This window comes from Zootoca vivipara, chromosome 10 (genome assembly GCF_963506605.1).
Source record: "Zootoca vivipara chromosome 10, rZooViv1.1, whole genome shotgun sequence".
NCBI classification, from domain to species: Eukaryota; Metazoa; Chordata; class Lepidosauria; order Squamata; family Lacertidae; genus Zootoca; species Zootoca vivipara.
This window is the reverse complement of record NC_083285.1, coordinates 41972031-41991269: the sequence shown is the minus strand read 5'-3', so window position 1 is coordinate 41991269 and position 19239 is coordinate 41972031. Positions and strand designations below refer to the sequence as shown.

The 19239-nt window shown below is 39.5% G+C and overlaps 1 protein-coding gene across 1 annotated transcript in view; it reads left to right on the top strand.

Moving 5' to 3' along the window:
* The window catches only part of EP300 (E1A binding protein p300), a 73116-nt gene that overhangs the window by 3555 nt on the left and 50322 nt on the right, over positions 1-19239 (top strand). The window contains exon 2 of the mRNA XM_035126525.2: positions 13132-13790. Within this exon, the coding sequence (XP_034982416.2) occupies positions 13132-13790 (659 nt within the window). The remainder of the gene's footprint in view (positions 1-13131; positions 13791-19239) is intronic.

Genomic DNA, 19239 nt, shown 5'->3' with positions numbered 1-19239 from the left:
CTTTTGACTAGTAATAAAAGATCTATAATGCCCATTTTGATTGAATCCTCGGTGAAATAGCCGTGTTCGGAGAAATGTTAAGTATATTCAGCATACTGGAACCAGGGCTACTCAAATTTAATCTTCAGAAGTACTTTATCTAGAGGTTAGATTGTACAGATACATTACTTCATATTTAGAATGGGAAAATATGATAGTGACTCTTACTTTATGTGTTCAGAATACAGATATGCAGAGAAGTAATTTTAAATATACTAACGTGGTATGGTAGTAAACCTCATTTTGGAAACAAACTAGTGGTCTTCCCCCCTATAATGCTGCGTCACTGTGCTGCATCTTTTTCTAGCTAATCGAAGCCCTAGGTGCCTTATTTCTGTGTTCTTGTTCTGATGCCTTAAAACATATTTAACACAAATTTAAAAGCATATATAGTTGTAAAATACTTTGTATTAATGCTGACATCATTTGGGTATATGGAGATATTAATGTTGCAGATAAGATGGTTGATAAATAAGAAATATTTCTAGATATGTCATTGCCATAAGAATAAAGTTGGCAATCTGTGCAGCTTTTCTGTCTGTATGCTGAATAGCAGTATTACTGCTTAGAATTCCCACATTGCCTGTATTGACTGCTATCAGAACTCTGGAATATGGTGCTTCCCCCTTTCCTCAAACATATGTGTATTATTAATAGTTTTCATATTGAGATGTCTTTTCATTTGATTATAACTAAGTTGTGTGGTCCTGTATGAGCTCAGCCAAAAACACAGGTTAGAACACAACACAAGCATGTGCTGCATTGAGAGAGAACACAACTACTGTATGCCATATCCATAAAGTAGTGCATTGTGTTATGAAACCTCTTATTAAACCTACAGTATATGTTTTAATTTAGTTGTGATTTGTGAAATGAAATACATATTTGAGAATTTTAGTTAGTGTAAACCTATAAGGTTGCATTTCAGTTGTCTTTCTGAAGGTTAGGTATGAAAAGAACTCTTGAGTAAAAATTGGGATATCATCCATATACATACAGTGCTGATGTTGGGAAATGAGGCAGAAAGTAGGTAAGGGGACCTGCATTTTAAACCTGCTTCTTCTGTTTGGTATGTGACCGATTTTACAGAAACAAATTGTTTCTGTCATCTTGGCTACTTTGCAGCAACAGGCAAAACTGTAAATGTGTGCAGTGTACATTCAGAATAGCTTTGCAGGTACATAGCTATTCAGATTCTATAAGTCAGGACCCAAATAGGTGCTTTGGGCATACTCAAGGGCTTCATGAGATTTTTACTGCACCTATATGGTTTTGAAGGTTCCCTCAGTTTCAAATCGATTTTGTAGTGGAGTAGGATCTCCTGTTTGAAAGTATAAGTTCTTTAGTACAGTATAAGTTTTCACTTTCTCTGTGAAAGATGGGACTAAGGAATAGTAGTTCATCTTTTTCTTTCTCACTCCTTTGGCACCAGTGCTGGTAGTTCCCTTCATGTCAGGAGAGTTAGGACTGCAGGTGAAGTGGATAGTGGAGGAGACCAATCTCTGTACATACTCCTCTTTACTTCTTCTTTACTTCCCTTTCTCCACATAGCAGGAATACCTTGCCATTGTCCTTGGAATCAGGAGCACTGGGGAGAGGTGGCAGAGGGTTCTTGTCTTTTTTCATAGCAAGCAGTTGAACCTAGAGGACCAGTTCCCCAGTGGTGAATACCTTTGATCTGGGAGCCCAGCCGAAATGGTGGTAATAAGCCATGGAGCCTTAGTTTCAGACTACAGACATGATTTGGCAATTTGAAATAGAGCAAGTAGTCCTGGCAGAATTATATTTTTATAAGCAATTTAATGTCCAGTGTTCCTTACTGTCTTCTAATGTAGGGAGTTGAAAAATGTAAGCTAGTTTTATAGAGTGTAGCTCTTGAGATGTCCTTATTTCAGTGTGCATGCATGTATCACTGGCTTTTAGCAATTGTAAGGTAATTGTTAAACAGTACAGAAGAATACTAAGTTGCAGTCCCTGAAAACTCACATGTCGAAGTGCCAGTGAAATCAGTGGTGCCTTACTGCCAAGTAAGTATGATTAAAATAGTGCTTCACAACACTATTAAATTGTGGCACTGTAAATAGTGTATCTACTTCCAAATGGTGGTCCCAGTGCGTTTCAAACACTTGACTGCTTTTTACATCACTACATCAGTACTATAATGTCATCCAAACAAAAGCCAAAGAGTTTGCAGATGGGTGCAGACTAATTGTTAACAAGTAACTTGAAATAATATGTTTGACAGACTTTCCTAAACCAATTTCAGTTATCACTGATCAGTACTAATGCAAAAGTTTATACAATGGACGCTCGGGTTGCGAACGTGATCCGTGCGGGAGGCACATTGGCAACCTGCAGCAATCGCAACCCACGTCTGCGCACACGCGGGTTGCGATTTAACGCTTCTGCGCATGTGTGCGCGCTGAAACCCGGAAGTAACCCATTCTGGTACTTCTGGGTTTGGCACGGAGCGCAACCCGAAAAGACGCAATCTGAAGCAGTTGTAACCTGAGGTATGACTGTACTAGACTCTGTAGAAAACATAGATTTACCGTGTTTCTCATATTATAAGACATGTCTTATATTTATTTTTTCCTCAAAAAAACACACTATGGCTTATTTTCAAGGGATGTCTTATTTTTTTCCTCCTCCTCCTGCCGTGGCCGGCATTGCTGCTGCGCCTATCACTATGTCTTATTTTCGGGGTATGGCTTATATTCCTTGAATGCTTAAAAATCCTGCTATGGCTTATTTTATGGGTATGTCTTAAAATATGAGAAACAGGGTATAAGTATGTTGTAGGAATTGGAACTCTTGGTATATACTCTTGGTATATACCGGTAAAATCAAACTAGTAGCTGCATAAATATTCAGAACTTTTGAGATATGCATTGTAGGTGAAGCACCCCTCCAAATAAAATAAAACACTGAGTTTTGGATCACAATGACAATTCATCTGTGTAGTATGTGGATGATTGAAGAACAAGCTTCTACAGTACTTACTAAGTTATATTTAGTGTTAAAGCGTTTGTTTTGCAAGGGGGCAGCAAAATTTACTTAGTTGTGGCACCTGAAAGACTAAAGTTGCAATAGACGCACAGCACTACATCAGGTGCTGCTGGGCATTGTGATAAATGTTTAAATGGCTCAAACCACCAGGTAAGCTTGTTAGGCAGCCCACCAGAGCTGGTCCTGCTGTAATCCTGAACACATTTGACTGTAAGACATATACAGTAATTGCACAGTAAAACCTGTTGTCCCATAGGCTTTTATATATCAGAGCCCACTTTATGAAATGCATGGTATTCTTAGTTGTCAGATATGTAGTAGCCCTTGAGATGTAAGAGTACGACCAGGAGGGTATCAAATTTCCATGCTGAGTTGAATGTATATGCAAGAATCTTGCTGATAAGTTGACAGTTTCCTGATCAGCCCTTCATTAGGAGCTTAGCAGTCAATTCATAATTGATGTAAAAAAGAAGTTTTTTGGGGGGGAAATCTAGAAAATACAAGTAACATCTCATTGCTCTATGATTGGGGAACTTAAAAAGAAACGTGAGATACAAGCAATAGGCTTTCTGCTTTGTTTTGGTGTAACTTCAGAGGAACATACTGAAAAATCATGTCATTTGCATAGGAGATGCTCAAATCTGGTTTCTGTTCATAGATTCTAAATGACCAAAAGCAAAACAGAACTTTCTGAGGTATTGCTGTTGAACATCCGTATCTTTTTCCCCTTAAAGAATAATGTGCAGGACTTTGCTTGAACTCATCCCAAGAACATGAGAAGTTATGGGTCATTTGTACTAGTTTCAATTCACCAGGTAATCATAAGTAGTCTTGTACAGCCTTTGAATAAACCCCTTATAAAAGTAGTTTCCAGGCTACTTTCTCTTAAGGCAGCTGCAGCTACTGCAGGCAACTAATTAGGGTTTGGTTCATAACTTTCTCTGAGTCTCAGCCTCTTGTAAAGGGAAATGTCTTTGGAAGGAGCTGTTATCTCCTGTTGATAAAGATTTGCGTGCATGGACTGTCTACAGACTAGTCACTTTCTTAATTTCCTGGGACGTGATTTGCAAAAAAAGATATTGACTGCAGAGCTCTCTGCACATCAAAGCAGGAGTCATCTGGTATAAAGTGCTAGGTCTAACTTACAGTAGTTTGGTTAGCATTGATATGAACATATCCAGTAGATTTAACTTTTAAAGGAATAAACTCATGCTGAGAAGTGTAATGAAATTTTTTGGTTCCGAGTTGGCATCTAATCACTTGGACGCCGGTCCTAGTCACCACCAGTGCCAGTAACTCACTTTCTGATAACTGGTGTTCACTTGGGGCACATTTGGTGTCTCACATGAACCTGCCCTTTTCTGAGCTTCCGTGCTTTCTGAAGTGAGGTTGGTGGCGATTAGGGAAAGGGGCATGTTTTATATGTGCGCTACCATGTATACACCCATAGCAGAACCCAGAAATGACCCGGAAACGTCATAAAGATGTCATTAAAAGGGTGGAATGGGGGTGAGAGGGAACCGGGTTGTTTGCAGGCTTTGTCAATAGGTTTCAGTTATACACAACATGTGCAGTGCCTCAGAATGTAACCCCCTGCGTAAACGATGGACTGCTGGTAAAGCAGTCAAAGTTGCAGGGTGGTAATGAAACAGGAAAGTGACCCATAGTTATTAGTTGCATTTCATGGCCTTTTGGCGCTACTGTTCACAACTTTTCCTCTCTGGCAATTACATATATGTAATTGGTATAATTGAGGATAGTGTTTCACGAATCTAATGAAGTAGGCTCTGGTTGTTGGTTGCAACTATGACAGCACTACCACAACACAAATACATCATTACAAAAGAAAGAAAGAATTATTGCATCCCCAAATGACTACTACCTAGTCAACGTATGCTGCAATAGATTTTGTTTCGGTTATTTAGGAACTTTCGGCTATCTTACTTTTCTGAAAACCAGCAGTCCTAAAGATTAACTTTTGTCTATTAAAAAAATAGGCTGAATAAAAACAGCCTGAAAGGAAACGTTGGTCCACATTTTGAATTGCTTCTGTGCTTTAACTAGTTTGCCCTATACCATATTTTCTATTAAAAAGGTGACATTTCTTGGAAGAGATGTGTTGGGTGGGTTCAGAGGTGGGAAATATTTCCTGAGAGCACTTCAACTTCTTGTTTGTTTAGCTTCTGTGATTTTTCTTTCATATGATTGTGTCCAAAATAGACCTTGGAAGTACTGTGAAACTGCTAACTACTGTATTTGAAGAGAAATGCAGAATTTTAACCCTTCTGCTTTGCTTGGAAACAGTTATTGACTACAGAAATCTAGATTGAATACATTTTACTTTGTCATGCAACATGGCACAGGAATGGCTAGAATTTTGAAATGAGACTCTTTTTGTTGTTTAAGTTCATTTTATTGAAATACAGAATGCTGGAAACAATAGCAAAACTGCAAAAAGTTTATTTTCATGTGATCCTGTGTGTTGTGTTGCATTGTAACTAATCAGACTTCATTCTGAAAATTAAGCTCTATTGACAACCATAGGACTTCCAAATAAATATAATTAGGATTGGATTATTCTATTCTCAGTTGTGTAAGCAACAACTAAATATTCTACCCAAATAACAAATCTGAATGAAGTGCCAAATGTATTTGCAATTTGTCCATTCCCTTATTCCAAGTTCAACCTGCACTCAGAAACCCGAGGTGGATATGTCTTAGGAAATACAGTCGTAGCTTGGTTTTTGAACAGCTTAGTTCTTGAATGTTTTGGCTCCTGAACGCAAACAGTTCTGGTTTGCGAACTCTTTTTGGAAGCCGAACGTCCTGTGTGGCTTCCGATTGGCTGCAGGAGCTTCCTGCAGGAGCTTCCTGCAGCCAATCAGAAGCCGTGCTTTGGTTTCCAAACATTTTGGAAGTTGAATGGACTTCTGGAATGGAACTTTTTAAACTGGCATTAAAACAGCCTGATTTATTCAATGGTGGCTATCTAGTCTTTTATATATTGTATGTGTTTGGATTATCAGTGTATTTGGATGACTTTAAACAATAAAATCATATAAATTTATGCCAATAAAGCCCAATAACAACAAATAACAGCTAAATTTAGTGTTTAAAGTTACAGTAGTTGTTTAAGGTTTAGCTGATACTAAACTGAAGCAGGATGGAAATAGGGCTGTAGTTTATATGGTTTTTAGTATCGGGAACCTCATGCTTTCCACCATTTCATGAATGAAAGAAACATCCTGATCAATATGAGAGAGTTTTCTTCAAGTGTGTGAAGAGCCAAAGAAAACTATTCATGTACATCAAGGGTGGGGAACTGGACCCAGATGAATCATTATCTCCTCCTTCCCTGTGGGTCAGGTTTGTTAGATGGGTGGGATCACCCATTCTTCAGTCACCTGACATCAGTGTCAGGTGACTTGCTTTTGATATAGTTTGAAATTGAATCTAATGGATGTGGGTGCAGTGATGGCTTTGATCACTGGTGCTCTGCATGGGGTTTTGCAGGCACTGCTGATAGGCACTGCCTGCAACCCCCCTTCCACCATAGCTTGACCTTTACCTGTTCCAAACTTGAGTTCGTATACGACATTACAGTACATGTGAGGTTGGCAACTGTGGCTTGACAGAAATGGCCTTGCTAGCCTGGGAGGCTTAACTTTGTCTTGGCTCAGTGGTTCCTCACCACAAGTGTACATTAAAGTAAAGAATGTTGACAATATCATTCATTGTGATTTAAAATTGCATTAATATTTTTGTGAAAAAGCAACACACCTCATTAGGAAGAGTTCTTGTCTGTCTGATTATTTGAACCTCCATTTAAAAAACAAAACACAACCTTGCTGTTCTTGCCTAGAACTAACATGTCCCTAAAAGAGGAAACCATACCACTGAGAACTAATCCTTTTCAAAATAACTGTTGGCATATAATGGCAACCCTGTAAACTGCTGGCCTTAGTGTAGTGCAGTAGTCATCTGGCCTGCCAGAAGCACACAATCTCCATTCTATTAGAGTGCATGTTTGATATGATCAGTTTAAAGTGAGTTCAACCTAAAATTTCTCAGTTTTAAAATCAGTTGTAAGAGGAGGGGAAACCAAATCAGGTGCACCAAACATTCATATTGCAGTTTCACAACACCTGGCAAATAAACGATAGGTTAAGAATATCATACCGGTAGAACTCCTGGTTAATTGAATACTAATGAAAGTGTTAAATCTCTAGAAAAAGATATTGTTTTTGTTTCTATAGTTCTATAGTTTCTATAGTTCTAAACATGCAGAAAATGTACACTTTCCACTCAGAATGCTATTAGAAGGGCAGCCTCTATCTATTGTAGTAAGAGGTTTTTAAAAACCCTCATTGCATTGTGTTTTATATTAGACATTCGTATTATCCATTCTCTTTCTTCACTACGAAAATAAATCAATTGTACTTTTGATTTAGAATGCTCCCTTTAAAAAGTTGCATGGCATTGTTGGGTTGCTTGCCTTGCAGTTTCTTTGGGTGTGGCAGATATCATTTGTGTTTTTCTTTATTTCTTCCTTGTTTGCTGAAGGATAGCATAATCCATGAGCTCCTTAGTGAGATGTTGCTGCATGTGTGCATGCTGACTCCAAGGACTAGAACCCTTCAGATGTTGCTGAACTACAACTTCCATCAGCCAAGCAAGCATGGCCAATGGCCCAGGATAATGAGAGCTGTAGTTTGGCAACATTTGGAGGGCCACTGGCATTTGCATACTGCTCATAGGGGTTAGCACTTCATGTGGAAAACTCTTATCAAGCACGGTCATGTCAAAGCAGGCCACTATATGGCAAAGATGAGCTGTTTCCATTCCTTACAGGCATTCCTGCTGTCTGACTATGAACTGCCCTCTCAAGAAAGACTTGCACATGGGAACAGAGCGTGTAGATGGGAATGCTAAGCTAGCTTGGGCCTGGTTTGCAGATAACGCTAAGCCAAATTAACATAGTTTATTAAACAATACCATAATCACAGGTGTCCCCCACAGATGATCAGGCAAACATTGGCTTGTTTCCCCCCTGCCTCCTTGCCTGCTTTGTCCTCCACCTGATATCCTCAGAAAATGTCTACTGACATTGCCTAACTTTGACACCATGCTTCCTTCCATTGGCTGGCTGGAGTGGAAATCTTACTCCATTAAAATCCTTGGCAGTGTAGTTTATTAACCTTTTCCTTCCACTGCTTTGCTTTATTCCCCTACCCACCAGTCACCCATAGTGTTGTTTTGTCACATAATTCCATTGCTCCTACCTTGGTTAGAACGGAATCCTGCCCTCCTTCCTCAATGAATGAAATGTATCGTGAGTGAGAAGACAAAGTTTAACATTGTTGCAAATACTCTTAGAGTGGAGTTAGAGAAGAGGGACTAATTTTCTTTCACAGGCAAGATTCCATGAACTGGACACTTGTCCTCTGGGAGGAAGAATAGGACTTTGTATGTGTGTTGGTGGGTTTTGGTCCAAAGGGAAATCATTGAGTTGCTGCTGCTGGCATTACTTCACCTATCTCATCCTTTCCAAGGTAGCCTGAAGTGTCCCTCCTCCCTTTTTCCTGTTTAAAATCCAGTCTTGGGACTTGATATGCTTAGAACAGGCTTCCTTAACCTCGGCCCTCCAGATGTTTTGAGACTACAATTCCCATCATCTCTGACCACTGTTCCTGCTAGCTAAGGATCATGGGAGTTGTAGGCCAAAAACATCTGGATGGCCGAGATTGAGGAAGCCTGGCTTAGAATGTATCCAAGCTGTAAATCCCACTAAACTTATTGGAGTTTACTTCTGAGTAGACATGTATAGTAATTTAGATAGGAAACGATAGAATCATAGAAGCAGAGAAGAAAGAAAATTAACTGGGGGAGGGGAAGAGTATCCATAAGACAGCTGCTCGTGGACAGAATCTACAGATAAATTTTTATATTATTTATTAAATTTGTATACAGTGGTGCCTCGCTAGACGAAATTAATTCGTTCCATGGGTCTTTTCTTATAGCGAAAAATTTGTCTAGCGAATCCCATAGGAATGCACTGAATTTTTTTTTTACTTTTTTGCCCATAGGAACGCATTAATTGAATTTCAATGCATTCCTATGGGAAACCGTGATTCGCTAGACAAATTTTTCGTAAAACGCATTCGTCTAGCGGGGCAACCTCCGCTCGAAAAATCCTTTCGTTAAGCGGAAATTTAGTTAAGCAGGGCATTCGTTAAGCGAGGCACCACTGTACTGCCCTATGCCCACAGGTCTCAGGGCAGTTCACAGGATAAAAGCAGAATATACAAAATGCATAATCAAACAAAAACAACCCAATATCCCAACCAATGGGTAGTTTTCTATGATAGTTTTCTTTTAAAATAATTTTAAAAGCCCCACACTCACTCATGCAAGCATGGCGTTTGAATGTTAGCAACAGGCTTCCAAGCTTTGTAAACAGTAGACAATAAGTGAAGTGGGGAAAGCTGGTCGTAATGAGAAATAAACACTGTTTAATTTTTTATCTCCACTCCACAACTCTTCTGTGTAGTAAAGGTGGGTCAGAGCAGATAAATTTCTCTTAAGGAATGCAATTTTATTAATAGTTGCTATAACACAAGTTGCTTTAAGAAATCTGGAGGTGGAAGAATTGTGTGGGGGAAAGGACCATGTTACCAGGGAGATCTAGCAGTGACATCATTTATGATCTTACTACTGTCTCTGTACCTTTATGTGGAACAAACAACCACACTTAAAACATAGTCAAAAATTGTCCTGGTTCACATCTCTAAACTAGAGGTGCAGAACTGGATATGCCTGGCAGGTTGGCTCCTTAATTCTCCCACTTCTCATGTGCCAACTTTGACAGATAAGTGGGACCAGTTACAGCAAACCCTTATGAAATCCATTTACTGGCAAAGTTTGCATTCATACTGCATCTACACATGGACATTTCTCCTCTGGAGACAGCAGGTGTGGTTTGAATCCAAGTAGTTCTGCAGATCTCTTGGGGCTGTAAGTGAGCCCCATTTGCAAAGGAACAAGCCACATATTTTCCCTATACTTGACATAGCATATGACTTCAGTTGTGGGGCAAATAGACATGGTTAGGAGGAAATGGTGTAGAATCCGGACACACCGGACCTAATTGGCTCATGGGCCAGAGATTTCTCATCCTTGCTCTAAAACAGGCATCCCCAAACTTCGGCCCTCCAGATGTTTTGGACTTTAATTCCCATCTTCCCCGACCACTGGTCTTGTTAGCTGGGGATCATGGGAGTTGTAGGCCAAAACATCTGGAGGGCCTCAGTTTGGGGGTGCCTGCTCTAAAACATAGTTAATGTCAGATGGCCAACCATGGCTTATTTTATTTGAGGAACTGGGTCAAGTTCACACATAATACTAAACCATGAACTAATATGTGTGAACCAGGTCATTCTCTCACAGAAATATGGAATATCTTTTATAGTACATATTTTATTGAAATATCAAATTGCTGAAGTACAGTATGTTGAACATTTGAATTTCATTTTGTATGGAGGTGCTCCAAAGATGGAGCAGATTCTTGCAGGCGCATTTTTAGTGGGTGTCTAGGGCTATTTTCTAGCTTGAGTTGGGTGAAACAGGTTTTGAAACTGAAAGTCCAGAGTCAATAAAAAGATGATGTAATTGCTTAGTTGTAGGCACTATCATTTATTTCCTTTGTTGTGTGTCGAAAATGGTTTTGCATGAATAGATGCACTAAACCTAACATTTGGCAGTTGAGGCTTGTAGCATTTAAAGCCTACTCTTCTCCCCCCAACCCACTGATGTTTAAAAGGCTTGTGATCTTGTGATTTATTTATTTTTTAAATCAAAGTATTTTTTCATGATGGAGGGTATGTGTGTGTACAAACACATGTGTACTTACAGGTGGTGAGAATTTTAGGCGTGTCCAAATGACATGTGATCACCAACACGTGGGTCTTTTGGGACCCAGAAGAAGGCAGAACAGAAGCAGAGTGTGCTTATATGTGCTCCACTGACACGTATGGGGGCCAGGGGCCAAGGTTTCCTGCCTGTATTTCTGTGCTTAAAGTTGCTTTAGGTTTAAGTAGATTGAGCTGATGCAAACTCAATATACTTGTGTGAACGATAGACAGCGTGTTTAAGACCTTTAGTCCATGCAATTCAGTTACTGAAAGAAAACCAAGGAGGAAGTATTCTTTATAATAGCACATGAAGAAAACTGGTGTTGCATAGTAAGTTCTTGGTTCATTTCAGTTCGGCTGTGAGCTTGCTAGGTGTCTTCACTAGCTACTGTTTTCTTGCCCCCATCTTCAGTATGGTCTTAATACTGACCTACTTTGGAAGGCTATTTGTAAGATTTACCAAATTCATATCTGGCATGGGTGTGGAACCTCTAGCTTGTGTAAATTATTAGACCTAGCGTTTGACCTGCAAGGCTGGCTGCTCCAAGCCACAGCCAGCTGCCTGACACCTGAAGTACTGTGTGATGTCATGGATAGGGTAGGCAAGGACGTGGCTCCAAATGAGCAATTGGAAGCTTAAAGTGGGCTTCCAATTGTTTATTTGCAAACTGGACTTGCTGACAGTGTTGATCAGGTGATGTGCACTGACAGTGAGCCCCACTGGGATTAACCAAGAAGGCACAGTGCTTTACAAATGCCAACAATCAACTGATCATTGGTGCTTGAGAAATGTTGTGCCTTGCCTGCAGTGGCTTCATTTCAAACTGCATGGGCAAAAAGGAAAAGGAGCCATGTGATGTCAGATGATTGATAGGTGGTCACCACTGCCCATCTGTCAAAGCAAACCTGCTGAGGGGTTGCAGGATAGGGGAGGCGGGTATCTGGCCTCCCAGCCAGATCCAGTTCTTTCACCACAATCAATGGTTTACAAACACAATGTGACATTATTTTTACAATGAAAGCTTTTAACATGAGTTAGAATCTTGCAGGAGTAAAAGAAATTAAGCCTTGAATATATAAATATGAAGGAATGTGGTATAGTTGATATTTTATTTGATTTGCACAGGAGAGCCCTTGGTTTAAGCCATTGCTAAGCATTGTTCACCTTAGGTCAGTTACTATTGCTCAGCCTGACAAATTCTGTAGGGTTGTGGAGGGAAAATGTGAATTTTTAAAACTAATTTTTAACTTCAAGTAACAAAACAAGGAATGCAGAGCTTAATAGTTATACAGAAAAGAAAGAAAAATAGAGGCTGATGGTTGTAGTTTTAGATGTTCCAAATGAAAGTGTCTCTTCATAAGGTTCCATGAGTCAATTGTCTTAATAAAGTCAATAAAAGGATACTTGTCATATAGAAGGTGTGAGTTTTCCTCCCCCACCCCAGTCAATATTCCTTTTGTAAAATGGTTAATCTGACCAGAAGCACAATACCTATGAAATCCAGGCTTCATAAAGATTTGCATTTAAAGTTTTCCGATTTTTTTTGCAGTCACTAATCTAGCTGCAGTTAATAAATGGAGAATCAGGTTTTATTGGTTATGTTCTTAATCTGAGGAGAAAAATTATTGTAGGGCTGTAGTGATTGTCCCATCATTTGATTGTTTGAAAAACGTTTTCCCTAAAGGGAATAATTTGGGGGCAAAACCACACATGTGTACTAGAGAGCCAGATTAATTGCATTCCTGCTAGCAAAGGTTGGATGTGTTATGATTAATTCCATATAATCTGGCTGGGCACATGTACCAGTGATGTGCTATCTTTAAAGCATTTTCTCAAGTTCTAATTGAGATGGATCCAAATGGCAGTTTATTCCAAATGTGTTCCCAGAATTGTTCCTCTGTTCTCCAAAATCTTTTCCCCATTTTAGTCTTAATGAAGTGAGAAGAAGGGTAGCCAATTGTGTGAGGCTTTTATATAGTTGGGGGAATGTGAAAAACTTACAAAAAACCCCACTGTTTATGCTCTAGGCTTGCTCCATAGTTAATTAGATTTTGCTCCATAGTTAATTAGTTAAGAAAAGTGATATTGTGACAGCATTGAAAAGAGCTAACTTTGATATGAAATATCTTCTCAGTGTTCTAAACCATTTCTTTTGTTTTTTGTTTTCCCTAGATTTTGGATCCCTGTTTGATCTGGAACATGACTTACCAGATGAACTGATCAGCTCCACAGAATTGGGACTTACCAATGGTGGTGACATTAATCAGCTGCAGACTAGTCTTGGTATGGCACAAGATGCTGCTTCAAAACACAAACAGTTGTCTGAACTGTTACGTGCTGGTAGCTCACCAAACCTTAATATGGGAGTTGGTGGGCCAGGTCAGGGCATGGCCAGCCAACCCCAGCAGAACAATCCTGGAATGGGAATCTTAAACAGTATGGTCAAAAGCCCCATGGCACAGGCAGCATTGACATCTCCAAATTTGGGGATGGGTGCAAGTGGACCAAATCAAGGTCCGTCTACTCAACCCACTGCAGGAATGATGCCAGCAGTGAACAATCCAGTAAATCAGCCTGGAATGGGAATGAATGCAGGAATAAATGCTGGCATGAATCCTGGTATGTTGGCTTCAGGAAATGGACAAGGCATGATGCAGGGGCAAGTTTTGAATGGTTCGATTGGAGCAGGAAGAGGACGTTCCAACATGTCATACTCAAACCCAGGAATGGGTAATGCTGGTAACTTGTTGGCTGAGACATTGCAGCAAGGTTCTCCGCAGATAGGAGGACAGACAGGCTTGAGGGGTCCACAGCCTGGAGCAATGGGCAAGGTAAGACAAAGTTTTTCTTGTGATCACATTTAAGTTTTTGAAGTATAGTATTTCAAAATACCTGAGCATTTCCAGAAAACAGGCTTGTGAGAAGCATTCACTGCAATTATGAATGATACCTGGGAATATTTAAGCATATTAATAGATGATAAGGAAGCATGTAGCATTATATGAAAAGTTGTATTTCTAAAAAACCTTTGTGTCCAGTTACAGTACTGCCATTCAAAATGATTTATTGAGTTTATAGCTTTCAATAGTACCTGTGATTGGTGTATTAGTTCTTCAGTTGCAGAATAATCCTACAGGTGGTGTTGATACTGAAGATGAATTTTTTCCCTAGTATTAAAACTACTGGGCAGACTAATATTGCTATTCTTCAGTGAAACATTGCTATAATTGTGGGTGGGGTGGGAATATATGTGCATGCAATATTTTCCTTGATTTGTTAAGTACAGTAGTGGCTAGGTTTATCACAGCTGTTACCCATTATTGATAACTTCAACCTCCAGATGCAGCATTTCTGAATACAGATGCTGGTGCCAAACAGTGAAGGAGAGTTTGCATGGTGGTTGTAGATATTTTGTAGTCACTTTTGCAAATTAGATGGTAGACCTGTAGGTTTGCTCCTGCAGGACTTCTTATATCTCAGTACGTGGAAAAAACAGTACTGTGAGTGTAATAAGGCACCAAGAACAGTATCTTCACTAATTAGAATGAATAACCTAGTGCTTTGTAAGTGGTGGAGCAGGAAAATGCTGCACATTTCATTACTAATCATATAGCTTTGGTATAACCTCTGCACATAGTTGTTTACTATTTCAGGGGAAAGGATAGGAAACAGATTTTCTCTTACTTATTTTGGTACAATGTTTAGATTAAGCATCTAAAATGAGTCCTCAATAGGTACTTGCCTAGCAGGTGCTTGTTCTGTGGGAAATATGTAGCAAACTGCCAGGTTGCTCTCATTGAGTGGTAGCCAGTGAGAGTTAACACATGATTGCACAGAGCAGCAAATAGAGGTATTGGGTGCTTTATGTAAAATGGGTGGGGAACTGTATCTAGCTGGTGGGCTGTACCCTGGGTTGGTGAGCCTCTGCCCACCTGGAAATTACCCTATGTCACTGTGATGGCAGTTGACACATTTTTACTTGGCAGTGCTACAAAGGAAATTCTAGTTCATTCAAGCCTGAATTCAAAGTTACCATCAAGCTGCTGATACAGGCCAACTTCATGCTCTACTTTGAGCAGGAATTCAGTGCATTATGGAGTACTGTGTGGGGAACTCCATGGTTCAGCTGATCCCAGCAGGGTTGCTGTCAGTGCCAAAAGCAGCTGATCAGCAGTGATAGCAAGTGTCCCTTGCCAATGAACAATTGGGAGTGTACTTTAAGGCTCCCAGTAGATAATGACTGCCAATGCACAATCTGCCCCATACCGCTATCACATGACATCAGTTGTGGAGTAGGTGGGTGTGGTTTTGGGAAAGCAGTCTCACAAGCCAAATTGGGAACAGTGCTAGGTCTAAGTAGGCCCACAGCCTAGAGGGTTCTCATGCCTGGTGATAGATGTAGTCAAAAACATATGAAGGGTGCCACATTGGTGAGGATTTCTTTAGTAGAATAGATCTATGTAGTCTTTGCATATAATACCTTTTCATCTGTCTTTTGAAAACTCATTTGCTCTAATGACTAAAAATAACAATGTGTTCAGTCGCCATAGCATGACCCTCACTGGCAGGTATGGTTTACTACTTAGATGCAGACTGGGTTTGCAAGTTGCCTGGCTGATGAGCTTGCTTGATCAGTCAACCTGCTTGCCTTACATTTCCATCTTTGTGAGCTGTTTAGCTTGTCAAAGAGTGAAAATTGTAAAGGGGGTATAGCAAATTCTGGTCTCAGGTTCCTAAGGTCTGCAGAATCTCAGTCGATAGTTTTCAGACATAAGCAGACTTTAAAGGCAATAACTAGCTCTTAAGTAACAATGTAGAACAAAGATTTTAAAGTTTGAATGTATTTAGGTGCAGTGACAATAAGAATAAAATTTTATTTTTAGAAAGTTTGTTTTTTATGGGGAGAATGGACATCACACTGTCAGTAGCAAGGGAAATGGAACTGTGTTTTGGAATTCTTTGTTTTTGTTTTTTTAATTCAGGCAGTGGGAAGACAGGAGAGGCTAGGCTTTAGTAATTAAATGTAACTACTATTGTAGGTGCAGTTGACCACACACATGTTCAAGTGACAAAATATGACTTTCAAATTATCAAAAGCACTACCGAATTTTATAGCAAGATGAAATCTGGAATTTCAGAATAATATGTAGCACCACTGCTCAGTATAACTTGAAACAACACCGTCTTATAATATAAAATAAATTTGCCATTGTAAATGTAACACACACCCCCAAACAAAAATACTTAATGATCCATGCTTTATCAACATTTTTGATTTCATTGTATATTTGGCTGGTCAATTGAACAGTGTCTTAACCCTGAAAGATAATGCACGTGTGTTTGATTTAGTCTGAAAACTTACTGGAATCTAAATTGAAGAGTAGAGGAATCCTGGCCCCAGAGGCAGGGAATTAATCAACATGTTTTGTAGTCAAATTCTTGAAGCAAAAACATTTTTTGCTTGACATGAGAGAGCTTGTTGCTATTGAAGAATGTTTTTGTGACAGGACTGCTGCGTTACTGTACTTCCATCACTATTTCTGTGCTTGAGATGGCAGCTTTTTTAAAAAATAAAGTGAATGTTAGACACACCCACTACAGAATGCCTAACTACCAGTGAGTGACTACTGTAGGTACATGTTCCCATTTGGAAGTTGGGGGTGTAGAATCACTTCATTTTTGTCTACTAGTGATTGTTTTGGTTTACATGGGAAATGATTTTTAGCAAGGTATGTATGAATGATGCGGACAGTGATGCATAGAAAAGGGAAGTCTTTTACTCATTGCTGATTTTGGTGGCATCTTGATAGAAGTTGTGGAAGCACTATTTCAGAAACAGGGTTAATGTGGAGTAAAGAACAAATATGACAGTGACAAGACCCTACAATTTGCTGGTCGTGCCCCTCCCTAGCAGACATCTTTCACTCCACCTCATCACCTGGTCAGGGTAGCATGCATGCTTGGGAGTTGCAGCTTGAAGGCAGTGGCATCCAGCAACCTTCTCAGCTTCACTGATGTGGTCCAAAGGAAAGGAAATTCCCATGGGAAAATAAAGCTCTGAAAAGTTTTCTGCTGCACATTGTTGAGAACTCTTGTGCCTTGCATGGACATGAAACACATGAATAGTGGCTATGGAGTGATGCAGCTTTCTTTTCTCAATCTATGGGGCTTGTATGTTTTGTTTCCTAAAGCACCTAGAATTATTCTAAGTTGCAAACATTTTTATTTATTACCTGATTATATACTGCCTTGGAACTGCATCTTTCAGGCCCTCAAGGTCTGAGCCAGCAGAAATTCTTACTGGTTCTTTCTTGGTGGCAATTGTTTAAGCTAACCCTGGTTTGGGAAAAGTTTTGAATCTGAGAGCAAAACTGGTATGTTTACCTAAAGATGCTTACAGCCAATAAAAATCAGTATAGATTAACAACAAAGTTGCAAAGCAACAACACTGTCTTTCAAATGGATGCAAATATGTACAGTATTTGATCAACACAGTTATAGGTGGCAGTTTAGAATTTGATTTCATATGGTTGTATCCTATAGTAGCCTTGCTGTATTGAAAAGTATTTCTGCTCTCAAGATAGGGAACACACCTTTCACTGATCCTACTACCTTCTGCAGACCTTAGTGCCATTATCTCACTAACTAAATTTAAAGGTAAAGGTAAAGGGACCCCTGACCATTAGGTCCAGTCGTGACCGACTCTGAGGTTGCGCGCTCATCTCGCGTTATTGGCCGAGGGAGCCAGCGTACAGCTTCCAGGTCATGTGGCCAGCATGACAAAGCCGCTTCTGGTGAACCAGAGCAGTGCACGGAAATGCCGTTTACCTTCCCGCTGTAGCGGTCCCTATTTATCTACTTGCACTTTGACGTGCTTCCGTACTGCTAGGTACTGGGGTGCAAATATAATCCTCATTAATTTATTGATCACCTTCTTAAAAACCATCGCAAGGTGATGTATAATTAAAACAAATTATAACACAAAAACAGCAGATGCATTTAAAACAAAACTGAAATAAAGCAAAGTAGACAGTTATGATAAAGACCAGTTAATGCTGCTGGGAAAGCCTGTTAGTACAAACATGTCAGTTATTTCAGGAAAGTACAGGTAGAGAGGGTGCCTGTTGTATCTTGACAGGAATTCTATTCCACAGAGAGTGGGACAGCTACACACTGCTCCAAGTTACTGCAGAGTGGGCTTCCGAGATCTTTGGAATTTGCAGGAGAAACTTAACTGCAGGCATTTTCAGATAGCCAAATAGCAGTTGGAAAGATAGTGACCCTGCTACCAGACCTAGCTTTGTGACTTTAAGCCTACAAAATGCAGTACTGCAACCTTTCATTAGTTGAAGAAGCTTCATAATTCTATAATGAGAATTTCAGTTCCTGAAGATTAGTTGGCTTATGTATACAGATTTTTACAAAACTATTTCTTTATTACCAAAAGTTCTTAAGAAAAACTGCAGGTGTCAGGCATAATTTGGGGGCATAGCTTTGTTCTTCAGAAAGGTGAATGTTCTTCTAGGATGGTGCCTCCTGTAACACAGGCATAAATAATCTGAAAACTGAATGTTTCTCCCTTAAACAGTTTCATTCATATGCAAACGTATACAGAACTAAATTTTAATGCACTTTTACTCAAAATGCGTTTTTTAGTATTGTGCGTTCTTACTCAAGCAAATCCATTGCACAAAGTAGGACTAATGATAAATGTACATATCATTACAGGCTTAGTCTATTGGTTATACCTCACAAGATTGATAAACGCTGCTGATATTTCTTTAATAGTCTGACAACTTTAATAATACTTAACATGTGAAGATTCAGTTTAATGAGCAATTGGAGTATACTGTCTTCAAATCCTGAAATTTACTTGAGTGGTAATTGGAGAAGCAAAGAAGATTGTTTAACATAAATTATCGATACAGTTTTGCTCTGCTTCTGTCACTTTTAGCAGAAAGGACACTCTTTTTAGCTTGGACACCCCCATTTGTAATGTATGTTCTTAAGCTAGCCTATTAGAGGGAAATCTGAAATGGAGGCTGAAACTCAAGAGTGTATTCAACTGGTTTGGCTGTTGGCAGAGAGCCCAAGTTTCACTTTTTGAGGTGGAGTTAGTACAAACTGACAACAAGCATGCTTGATCTGTGTTGCTCTCCAACCAGCTGTTGTCAATACCCCACAACCGAGTCTAGAAAAGTAAACGGGTAACAGGAGGTTTTTGAGGGGTCTAAAAATGAAAAGTGTGGACGTATTTTGTAGCGTACAGTACGTATAGCT